The following is a 12646-nucleotide window of genomic DNA, read 5'->3' on the forward strand; positions in this document are numbered from 1 at the left end:
GTACGTGGTCTAACCATGACCTTTCACCTCTGCCCCAGCATCCATGATAGAAGCCTGTCTTAACCCATGAGGCTTATTCTCACTTCTGAAGCCTCTTGGTCCACTCTGAGACTTCTGGTATTCTTAAGAAGCCCATCGGCTTCCATAGTTCAGAACCTTCCCACCGGGCTGTCACCTAAGTTCCAGCCCCACCTGCTTGCCCTCTCTCCTTCCTCTCCTCCCTCCTGACATCTGCTGGCATGTGCTGCTCCCTCCACAGGAATGCCACTGTCACTGCTCAGCTCTGACCTTTCCTTGAAAGCCACTTCCCACCCCATCACAGCACTTGTCTCTGGGACCTCTTATCAGCAGGAAGTGACTTGCTCTCCATCCGCCATGCTCAACACGTCTCAGTGGGTCTTACTTACCTGGAAGAAAGTGTAAAGTCTCCAGGCCAGGATCCTTCACACACACACACACACACACACACACACACACACACACACACACACACACACGCGCACCTGTCCTTGCTGCCACCTCTGTAGGCAGAAGGTGCCAGAGACACTCAGCCATTCCATAGGTAGAAGAGGGGCAGAGACAGGAGCAGCTCCGTGACTCACTTTAACCCGCCACCTCCTAGTCCAAAGACATCCTGACAGCTTTTCCTCCGTGATGACTCTAACACATCCACTTCCCTAAAAACACCAGTGCTTAACTGTTCGGACCAGTCAGCAGGCTATGTTCCGATGCTGGAGAAAGAGCCGCGCACCAGCAGAGGCATCCCACCACAGATCTAGAGTGGTACCGTGCTATCTGAAGACCCAGCTCGCCAGTCTTCCTTCTGCACATGCACATCTCATCATACCAGGCTCCTCTGGCCAAGAAACCTGACCAGCCAGGAGACCTGATGCTCACCCAGCTCTGGCCCTAAACAGACCCAGGTGAGTAGCTTGAACACTGGCCGTGACGTACCTTTCTCACATTATAGAAGTCTCTGTGGGGGTTACTCTTCAATTCCTTGAACTCTGACATCTCGTTTAACATCTCATGAAGGCTGAACTTGGATTCCAGAAAGTTCAGTCGCCGATGACAATAGGTTTTTCTACAAGTTGGTGAGAGATAGAGACCACAGTAAGAAGTCGCATCCAACAGCGGTTTAGCAACGTCCAGAGAGAGTAGTGACCCCTGGGTGGAAGTAGTGGACCCCTGATAGGATGGAGGAGGAAGAACGGAGATGCTTCCAGCTTCCCTCAGTCCTGGCCTGCACGCGTGTGCCATCATGCCTGTGAGGGGACAGTTAAGACACAGGGACGGGGGGCTGGAGAGATGGCTCAGAGGTTGAGAGCACTGGCTGCTATTCCAGAGGTCCTGAGTTTAATTCCCAGCAACCACATGGTGACTCACAACCACCTGTAATGAAATCTGGTACCATCCTCTGGCCTGCAAGGACACATGCAGACAGAACACTGTATACATAATGAATAAATCTTTAAAAAAAAAAAAAAAGACACAGGGACGGAAAGCCCCAACTCTGGGACCCCGTGCAGGTTTTTGTTGTCTTATGTGTTTGGACAGTTAGCATAGGAATAAGCATCCTGGTGCATGACTGTGGAGATGGTAGCACCCCAGACTGAAGTGCATGTAATAAGGCCAGTGTCTGACTGAGCAGCCCTCCTACTGTCTCCTCACCTCTCCTCAGCCACCCGAATCCTTTAAAGATAAAATTCATTGTCCGGAATATCAATAAAGCAGTTAAACTATTTGTACAGCCCAGCTACCTTGGAATGCAGAGGCACCAGCCATCCACCCATGACCAACAGTCAGTCCCTAGATCCCAAGACCTGAGGGCTCCTCAACTCTGAGACTCCTGCAGGAAGAGGACATTTTCAGTGAGGGGCAGGTGAGGGACACTGGGAGAGCTTTCCTTGGCCAGCAAAGGTGAGCATCGCTGCTACAGATGTCTCCCACACCCAGCTAAGCTGCCCAACCACACAGAATTGACCACAGTTCATGCCATCCTGCTTCCTCAGCATTCCCAAACAGCAGCTGCCTTCTTATCTAGTCCCCTAGGCCTCCACAAAGAGCAGCTTCTTGGAGCTAGAGAGGGCTCAGTGGTTAAGAGCACATATTGTCCTTGCAGAAGACCTGAGTTTGATTCCAAGTATGCAAAACCCAACTGCCTGTAACGCCAGCTCCAGGGGACACGGCTGCTTCTGAGCTCCTCATATGCAGATATACACATATACATATAATAAGTGGCAATAATAACATTTTTAATGCCACCCCACAGCAGTGTCATTGGCTACTGCAGAGACAAGCCCGGGGGTGAGCACAGGGGTCTCAGGGTAGGAAAGGAAGGTTAATGGCACTCTGTCCAGTGTTTGTCCCAAGAAGGACTCTCCTTGACAACTTCGCAGACAAGAGTCACTGCTCACACTGCGGCCAAGGAAGGCTTCCCAGAAGCTGTCCCTTCCTCTCCGGGTCTTAGTTCCGGCGCCTGATCAGGGAGGGCCAAGAGCTAGCTGGCCACCCTCCCCAGGCCTACTCTTTTTTTTTTTCTCAGAGACTACACCCCTCATAGCAAACCCCAGAAGGCAGGAGGATTGAGAGAGGCGGTACACGGCACTGTGGCGACCCTTCACTTTCCCAGACTCCTTCACCATTGGTTAGTTCATATCCCTGCCAGGAAGAGAGCCACTTGCCCTGTCAGCTCCAGCCAAGCCCTGGAGCATGGGTGGGGACACAAAGGGCCCCAGGCTCCCTGCATGCTACTTTCAAAAACACAGAAAGCCCAAGAGCTGAAGAGTGAGTCTTCATTGCTCCCTCCAGGCTCACCCATGCCCCGGGCTGGCAGCTCTCTGTGTGTTTCCTGGCCTGAGGAGAGGGTGACAGCTGATGTAAGGTACACAAGTAGCCACTGCACACAGAAGCTCCCGCACATATGTGTGCAGCGGGGACCAGCAGTAACAACTCTAAGCCTGTACCATCCCCAAAAGGAAAATCCAGGACGGTTTGCATGCATCAAAGCCTGCCGCTCTTTCCCACAGCACCCACACAGTGAAAGGGGGAGTCGGGGTGACTGGCTTACGTGGGGCCATCGGTGATGAGCGCCAGAATATGGCTCATGTCCACGATGTAGGTTTCCAGGTCAGGGTAGGGCAGGCTGTGGGGCTCCTGGCGTTCCAGCATCGTCTGGTTGTCATATACAAAAAGAATGCCTCCCTGCATGCGGACCAGATAGCCCAGGTTGGGGGGCGCATCATCCAGGCAATAAGGGTCTTCTTGGGGCAGTGGGGGAGGGTGGAAGTCTGCAAAACAGGATGAGTGGTGGCCAAGTGACACTTGTGCAGTCTGTCAGCTTCCCGGGTTTGTTTGTCTGTATAACCCTCAGCACTGCGTGGAATAATTGTTCTTCACACCTTGGGTATCAGAAGATGCACTGATTTGTGTTGTTAGCTGCTATAGTCCAGTCTCTAGGGGCAACCCTATCCCGAGGCTGGCACATCAGTGTGTGTGTGTGTGTGTGTGTGTGTGTGGTGTGTGTGTGTGCACGCGAGTGCATGTGTGTGTGGTGTGTGCGCACGCACGCGCGCGCGTGTGTGTGTGTGTGTGTGTGTGTGTGTGTGTGTGTGTGTGTGTGTGCATGTGTTCATAAGTGTATGTTTAGCTTAATTAAAATGGACTTCACCTTCTTCGGCTTCCTTGGCTCCCAGGAATGTTTGTTTTATTTTATTTTGAGTTTTTAGAACAGAGTGGCTGAGTGTTCTCCCAGTGAGAGAATGGGCAACATTGGGAATGTCTGAGGGGAATAATTGCCCCCTCCTCCCACATTTTTTTTTCTGAGCCCAAGGCAGACAAGGAATTAGACAGAAGCCACCCTGTCCCCCAAAAGAGCAAAAGGAGCAGCGACCAGACCCTTGCCTCCATCCACCCCCCCACACACCCCACCCTCCTACCCACCCCATTCCCCGCATCCCCAGGAACTGCCCAGGGTGGAGTTGCTTGCCAGCAGGGAACTGGGTTGAGTCAGCCCAACCCAAGCAGTAAAACACCTCCACTATTTCCTGGTTGTGAGACTCAGAAAACCCCTTTGCCTCTCAGATCTGACTCTTCGCCTGAGACACCCCTTACCCAGCAGGCTGCTGTGAGGGCTGTATAAAAGCGTGGGTAGGGAGATCCTTTATAAGCAGGTGTGCCCATAGGGCCTTGCTTCCAATGGCTCGATTTAATGGTTTTTCTTTTGACTTTAGGATTGTGCAGAAGTGTGTCTGTCAGCCAGCATAATACTCAATGAGTTACATGGGATATTCAGCACTTTGTTACTAAGCAGTTGATGATTTTGCCCTGCTGAAGGCTCACAGAAAGATTCTGAGCATGGTTAGCATAGGTTGGATGTATTAAATGCTTTTTCATCTTAGGACATTTTCCGCTTCCAATTGGTTTTCTGGGAACACAATCATCAGCTGTCGAGAGCATCTGCGTTATTAGTCTCTGAGTTCTGGGGCTCCTAATCAGCTGTCTCCGGCCAGGGAATAAACACAGCAAGTCAGCCAGCACCTTTGCAGGCCGGCTGCCTGCCAGGCAGGAGGAACCTTGGCTCCTGATTGGAAGAAGCACTCGGGGTCCAGGGCAGGGTGTCCTGCCTCAGACTCTGGAACAGGCTGACCCTGAGCTGTGATGGCCACAGAGAAAGCAGAACACAGCAGAGCAGGATGCTAATGACCCATCAGACACAGCAGGAGGCCAGCCCAAGAACCTCTAGATAGTGCTAGTATTGTGTAAGGTGCAAGAGAGTAGGAAAGGCCTGTGTGAAGCCACAGCCCGTCCACCCAGAGACTGTGCCACCTTACCACACTCAAGCCCACGACACAAGGGCCTTCTGCCATACAAAGCACACATCTGACAGTCATTCCCGCCTGGCCCCTCCAATACTGGGGTCCTGTCCCTCAGACAGACAAGGAAATAGCCCTGGGAAGGCTGAGATTTACCCAGGCCCCTCCCTGGTGGTAATGGATACTCAGCACAGACTGGGCCAGAAACAGAGACAACCTAGCACCCGTTACCCCAAGGTGGCCAGGGTTCTGGCCTGGATGCAATCCCCAGCTCCTCTTCTGATCCCCATCCTTGGATTTCAAGGGTGACGGTCCCCATGCCCTTGTTTTAGTGACTTCATTTCCAGCCTCTGCTGCTCCTGGGTCCCTCACTACATCAGGAAGTGTCCTTTCTCATCCCCCTTCCCTAAATTTGTAGCATAAATGTGACTGCCATTTATGGAACATTCTAGATGCCAGATCTGTACTAAGCACTCCACACACACATTCACACAGCCTTACCCAGGGAGACAGCTTTTGCTGGCATTCCCTTTTTCAGACCGCAAAACTGAAATTTAGGGATGCAGTTTGCTCAAGGTCCAAGAAATTGGCAAGATCCGGATACGAATACAAGTGTGTTTCACTTCACAGTCTGCTTGCTCTGCCCAGGGCACATGGGCACTGTATCTAATCCCACACAACCCATCCTGCGCTGCCATTTGATTGTACTGTTTCAAACACATCAAGAGTCCCACCAAAAAAAACACCACTGGTAGAAAAATACGCAGCCAACAAAAAGCCCCAACCAACTCCTGAGTCAGGCCCACACATCGGATCCCACTTGCTCCCAAGAATCCATACCTGGGAGACCCTCTTCCAAAGGTGCACTTTCCCCCTGATGAGCCAGGTACTGGGCTGTGGTCCGTGGGAAACGGTGGTAGGCAAGCCGTGCATACTTCTCCCTGATCATCAGGGCCTTGGCCAGACTCTTGGCAGCCTGTTCATAGTCTTCTACAGTGATCTGCAGCAAGAAGGCATGCAAGAGAGGGTCTGCCCACAAGCCAGAGACAGCTGTGCTTGGAGAGGCCCTGTGCGAGCCTGGCCCCCATGAACCTGGATTTCAGGACAGTTCCCATCTGACTGATAAGAGGGGCTCACTGGGTGTGATCTGTTTACACAAACACTAGGATTTATGCTGGGTACCTGAGTTCCTTCCAAGAGTCTGGAACTGAGGATGTGCTATGCAGATGTGTGAGGAAAACCAAGTCTCTAATGAGCTTCCCTGATGGACACTAGGTGTTGGTGCCTCACTGGGAGGGACCCACTGGATATCCCCCAGACCTCACCCTGCATGTCCCTCTCCTTTGCTGACTTGCTCTATGTCCTTTTTGTAATAAATCAAGACTGGAAGTACAGCCAGGTTCTGCATTCTGAGACCCTGACACAGGAGACACAGGAAGAGAGATAGGGCTGCTAGAAGGGAGATGGGTATTCAGCCTGCACACCCCAGACTGATCCAAGGATCCTGATTGAACCAGAAACCTGTGACTGCACCCAGCATACAGAGCCTGGGGCCTGTCCCTGGTAAGGATAACCACCATCATTTTCCGCTGAGAAACTCCATGAATCCCCAGATGCTAAAAGCAAAACATCTATGTTCTCAGGCTGCTGCTCTGCCAACCCTGAGCTGTCAGTCAATCTGGCAACCACCTGACTCATCAGGTCAGCGGGGCTCTTAGTCACATTTTAGCACTAGATGTTCCATAGGTTTCATTTTGTTTCTTAACTGGGGAAACTAGGCCCAGAAAGGATCCATCACTGCCAGGAGATTACAAAGTCCAACTTCAGACCCTGATCTGACTGATCCACAAAGCCCCAGGATGCTCTCCTCACACTCAGAGACCTGTGAGATCTCTGGTCGCCTTCCCAGCCTCCATCACCCTAGTCACTCAGTGAGGATGAATGTCACCAAGGTCTGTATTTGCTTGATGAGATGCAGATGGACAGGCATGACAGGAGGGAGGGGACACCAACGGCGAGGTGCAGGAAGCTGGAGGAGCAGACTGAGGAAAGCTGGGCCTGGAATTTTCCTCCTCTGCCTCGTAGCATCATTGGTTTGACTGAAATGTTGTGAATCTACAGATATCTGTGCACCTGTCTTCCAAGACCCTGATATTCACATTTCTCCTAATTGCTTCAGATGCCCTTCGGGTAGATAAATAAAGTACCATGGGTACAAACCCTCCGGTCTCCCTTGTCCTACTCTGTCACCAGAGAGAAGCAGTCAACATACGTTTTTCTCATTCATTTCCCCAAATCTGACTCCTTGCTTTCTAAAGTGGAAGCAACTCCCTTTCTGTCTCAAATCCCCACACAAGGGTGTGTTCATTCCTCTCTGCACCTTCCAGGGGACTGGCCTCAGAGCAGCCACAGGGACAGGACAGCAGACACATGCTAAGACAAAGCCATGTCCCCACCCACAGAAAAACCAAAGGACTCTGCCTGACAAGGGCCTCAGGAGGTAACCAAGGAGCTCAGAGAAAGGGCAGGGTCCCCGGGAAGGAGCAGCCATTAGCCAAGCTTGTGGGCCCCGCAGGCCCAGTGGCTAGCCCCAGGCCTTCTGGGTACCAGGCTCAGCAAGGTCAGTGAGCCTCTCTAGACATGCACAGAGGGAAGGAAGAAGGGAGGTAACCGTGCAAGCTCACATGTTTCATTCAGCATGCATGCAGCCCACTTCTATCCTCTGCCCACATGCGTGAGGTGGACACCAAGCCCTGGCCAGGAGGCTAAAGCTGAAAGCCAGGAGCTGGCAGAGCAGCAGCCTGGCCACAAAAGAACTGCATTAGTTCCCATCTGCATGCCCATCTCCAGGAAGTCAATATGCATGTGGTACAACCACACAATGAAATGCTATGCACTCCTAAAGAAGAACAAGGGAGTTCTTTCATAAATTAATATAGAATCATCTCTAAGGGGATTGTTGAATAGAAAAAGTTTATTCATTTTCTCATCAAACGCCTCTCTTGCTGGTTGAGGGATTTCTAGCCTATATTTAAAGATTTGACCTAAGCTTGTAAGAGCTAATTTTACACCAGTCAATACCATCACACAGTCTCCATGGACATCGGGAATGTTGAGGAATGTTGGTACCCTTCTCAGAGGGCAGATTTCTGGGCTGGGGAACACACAGAACTGACTGAGCACAGCCACAGCCACAGCATGCCAGCCTGAAGCCTTTGGTCTTGCACACCAAGATGGGGCAGCTCCTGAGACATGCCCACACCCCAGAGTCTCCACTAGGGGCCCTCTTCCACCACCTCCCAGACACACACACTGGGCCAGCCTTCAAGGGTGGGTATGACCTTACCCCCGCACAGTAATCTCCACTGATAGTGACCCGCTGATACTCGGGCATGGCATAGGGTGCTGGCCCAGGCTTGGAAGTGGCTCCGGGGACCAGAGGGGTTACAGGAGACACGGCCGGACTGACAGTTGGAGGGCCCTTCCAGTCTTGTTGTGTTGGCATCTGCAGGGACAGAGACTGCGACCGGATCATCTTGAAACTCTTCTTTCTAAGAGCCAAGAACAAGGGACAGGGGAGACATCAGCTGCTGACAGGGAGAGTCTCAGGAGGCAGAAAATGCCGCTGCCGTCAACCGCTGGTGCTGGGTACCATTAAGAAGCTTCTGGTGGGCTAGGGAGATGCTCAGTGATAAAGCACTTGCTGCACAAGCACGAGGACATCACTGCGGGCGTGGGTGACCCAGCACAAGTGGACCCCGGAGCCGGGGGGCGGGACATCTCTCTGGTCAGTCAATTTAGTTGAAACAGAGAGCTTCAGGTTTGGTGAAGAGACTGTCTCAAAAACTAAGGTGGAGCTCAACAGAGGCCAACATCGACCTCTGGCCTCCACTCCCGCACCTGCACACACACAAGGTTCTGGTTGCTTATGACTTCCTCGATCCAGCCTTCCAGACACTGTGCCTATGGTCATGCCTCACTGCTGTGGGTGGAGTTTTGGGGACTCACGGCACATAACACTGGGTCAATGCGACAGGGAACAGACAGACAGACAGACACAGACCACACTACAGGGGCTCCACTACCACAGTGCATGGACATGGAGGTGACACTGGGTCAGAGAGGCATTCCCCATGGTGTGGGCAGCACACTCTCTTCAAATAAGCCGAACCCTAAGCCCTGACAAAGGAAATCTCCAGGAAGATTATGGACAGGGACACAAAGACACAACATTGTATTTTAGTTACAAATCTGGACACAGGAACCAGAAGGGATGGGAGTAATCAATCTGTCAACCTCCTTGGTTAGAGACAGAGCGGCCTTACACAAACTCACACAGCATGGCAGCTGCTTTCTCCAGCCATTAGGCAGCTTCTCCTTCCTCAAGCCTGGCGTTTGCCGCCCTGGCAGCAGCTGGAGCTGGTACAGATCTGCATGTGTCTCTGCTATAGGAGAGGAATTGACCAGCACCAGTGTGAGGCCTGGACCCTAGACCTCTAGTTCCGGCACCGAAAGACAAATCCTCAAGGCTGGTTTAAAATGCTGCAAGTTCATGGTAAGTCTGATTTGTGATGACTTCCTTTGTTAACAAAATCAAAAATGTTTCAGTTGACATCACTCCAAGGCCTGGGATCCTCAGGAAGGAATTACTCAGCACTGGGATAATGCCAGCAGCAGCAGCTGGACTCACCCTCTGAAACCGTAAGCAAGTCCCCAATTAAACGATTTCTTCTGTAAGTTGTCTTGGTCATGGTGTCTCTTCACAGCAGTAGAAAAGTAACTAAGACATCCCTGGTGACACTGGGCGTGGTAAATCAGTCCATCCCAAGTGGGCCCATGCTCACCCAGAAGCAGTCAGCTTCCAGCTGGCATTGTCCAGGTCTCCTCCCTGCCCAACCTTCCAGAACCCAGTTCACCCTTCCTGCTTGCCACGGGCCTCTCTGGCTCTCACTTGTCTACCCTAAGGACCTGTATTCCCGCCTCCCTGAGACAAGGCTGCTTACAACTGAGAGATGGAACTTGCCCCTTCTCAGGAGGTACCTTCCCGGGGCTCTCATGGCTGACAAACCAGGCTGCCTCAGGAACCTCAACCAGAAACTCTGGAAACCCCACCCCAGGTTTCCCCTGGCCTGCTGTCCTTCATCTGGAACTTAGCCAACACCCTGCACCAAGGAGGACAGATGCCAGTGTGGGCCAGTCAGCCAGTCCTGGCTGTTAGATGCACCCTAAGCACAGAGGTTCCCCTAAGGACATCGTTTGGACATCTTGACTCGACTCAGCTCATCCCATGAGACTCCAGTTTCCGTGTCACACCCATGCCTGCCAATCACTGTTTCATCTGCACACCAACATTATCCCCTTATGCCTCAGTCTAGCCTGGGGTCTAGCCCAACCAAGAAGAAGCAATGGGTAACTTCTCAGGTGAGCAACAGGTAAGAAAGGTTAAAAAAAAAAATCTGGAAGACTGCCTAAGTCAAGAATCTATTAGTCTTCTTCTATGAATGCCCCAAAAGGAATGAATATATCTGTTCCATTGAGGAAGCCGGTACCCACCAGCTGGTACCCAGAGAACTCTCCTCTTGCCCATATTCACTGTGGCTCTAGCCAGACCATCGCACAAGGGTGGGGATATGGCTCAGTTGGTAGGGTGCTTTCCTAGAATTCATTAAAGTCCTGAGTTTGATCCCCACTACCACATAAATCAGGCATGATCACACACACACACACACACACACACACACACACACACACACACACACCTGTAATCGAAACAATCAGTGGGTAGAGATAGAACGATCAGAATTAAAGGACATCGTGTGATATTCAGAGAGTTCAAGGACAGCCTGGGCTACATGAGACAGACTGTCATACAAAAACATTCACAGCCTGAGAGCTCACATTTAAAAGTCCAAGGGTAGTTTAAAATGGCTGGGTCACCTCTTCAGGGCTACCATCCTGGAGAGGGGCAGGGTGGGGGATGGAGTCACCATCAGCTAATCACTGAGTTGGCATCTGGAAGCAGAAATTAAATTGTCTATTGCTGTGTAACAAATCACCACAGACTTGGTGACTTGAACCAATGCCTACTTGTGACTCCCCAGTTCTGCTGGTGAGAAGGTCAGCTGGGATTGGCAGAGCTCCAAGCTTGGGCCATCCAAAGGCCAAAACAGACATCGGCTGCACTGAGCTCTCCGGAAAGAATTCTCTTCTAAGATCAGCCAGATTGTTGGCAGAATTCAGTTCTGCATGACTGTGAAGACTGAGATCCCCAGTTCCCTGGTGACTTGGCCAGAGGTCACCTTGGCCCCTACAGACAGCACTCTGATCCTTGAGGAGGGCCCTCTGTCTTCAGTCAAGAAACTCCTGAGTGTTCTGTGTTCCCAGTCTCTCTGACTTCCCCCTCTGTTCTTAGCCTGGACAAGTGTTGTTTTGACAGCCTTTGTAATTAGATCTGGTCCACTGACAACCTCCCTCCCCACCTTAATGTCAGGTGACACCTTTCCTGCAGGGTAATCACAAGAGTGACAGCTTATACACACAGAGTCTGGAGATCAGAGCACAGCATCTTGGCAGAGAGAGACGTTTAAAAAATTCTGCCTATGGGGTATGGAGAGATGGCCCAAGGGTAGAGTGACTGCCACACAATCATGAAGACCTGAGTTCAGATCCCAGAACCCTCATACAATCTGGGAGTTGGTGACACATGCCTGTCCCAGCCCTGGAAGGCAGAAACAGGAGAATTCTGAGGGTTTGCAGGCCAACTGGTGAGTCTAGATGGAATGGCTACCTTTAGGGTCAGTGATAGTGTCTAAAAGAAATAAGGCAGAGAGCCACAGAGAAAGACATCTGACAAAGACCTCTGGCCTCTACATGTGTGTGTGCGCGCGCACACACACACACACACACACACACACACACACACACACACACACACAAGATTAATCAATTGATTGATTAGTTCTGCCTACAGTAGACCATAGACTAGTATACTAGTATGCAGACGTGTGCATATGTGGGTGTGTGCACATATACCATACACAAACTCTTTCCCTCACAAGGCTGTATGAGCCCTGCAGGTGTCACAATAATAAAAAGTCACCCAGAAGTACCAGAAGCTTCAGCAGACTTAGAGAACCAGAAGGCCTCTGGCCGGAAGACCTGACAGACTTATGCGCCCAGCCCTACATTCCTGAGTGAAGCATCATTTAGTAAACATTTACCAAACACCTGTCCCTGGCCAGGCCAGCACAAACACTCACGGAGTCGAACAAAGTGTGACCTGTTGCCACTGATATAAAACACTTCGTCACCAGGGACTCAACCGTCTGTCCACAGCCCACCTGTCACACCTTGTGCTAGCCTCTAGGACACCAGGGTTAGCCAGCTCACTCTGGCACAGCTGGCCTGTTCCATCTTCCTCCAACCACCCGGCAGAATTCGCCTGCTTGCCAAGGCGCTGGCAGGGTTTGCCACTGTGAAGGCACCAATTCCATACCGAGCCTGAGGCCTGGGCTTGGCAGCAGCTTCATCTTCACGGGCCACAGGGAGCTTCTTACAATAAGGTAAGCTGGTGTGTTCTCTCCTGGTACCAGTCCAGTGTCCCCACCTACGCTACAGCCCTTCCTTGGCTATCCCTGCCGTCCACCATGTTCCCACTCCTACTCGGCCCGTTCCCCCAAAGCCTTCCATAACATCTGATTCACATCCAAGTCCAGAGGTTAGCATGGAGGGTCTTCTCAGAGCCTCCTGAAGCCTCTGCTCTTGTGTGTCTGTCCAAGGCCCGCTAGGGAAGCAGAAGAGCCAAAACAAGACTCTCCCCCAAGCTCTCAGAA

At 51.6% G+C, this 12646-nt stretch overlaps 1 protein-coding gene across 6 annotated transcripts in view; it reads right to left on the reverse strand.

Moving 5' to 3' along the window:
• Nucleotides 1-12646, reverse strand: part of Ampd3 (adenosine monophosphate deaminase 3) — a 49004-nt gene that overhangs the window by 17650 nt on the left and 18708 nt on the right. For all 6 annotated transcript variants that reach the window (XM_052714683.1, XM_052714685.1, XM_052714681.1 and 3 more), the window contains exons 3-6: nt 8161-8365; nt 5655-5814; nt 3071-3290; nt 955-1084 (exon numbers count right to left, since the gene is read on the reverse strand). In XM_052714683.1, coding sequence (XP_052570643.1) covers nt 955-1084; nt 3071-3290; nt 5655-5814; nt 8161-8365 — 715 coding nt within the window. The remainder of the gene's footprint in view (nt 1-954; nt 1085-3070; nt 3291-5654; nt 5815-8160; nt 8366-12646) is intronic.

This window comes from Peromyscus californicus, unplaced genomic scaffold, assembly GCF_007827085.1.
Source record: "Peromyscus californicus insignis strain IS unplaced genomic scaffold, ASM782708v3 Scaffold_4__1_contigs__length_199733344, whole genome shotgun sequence".
Lineage (NCBI taxonomy): Eukaryota > Metazoa > Chordata > Mammalia > Rodentia > Cricetidae > Peromyscus > Peromyscus californicus.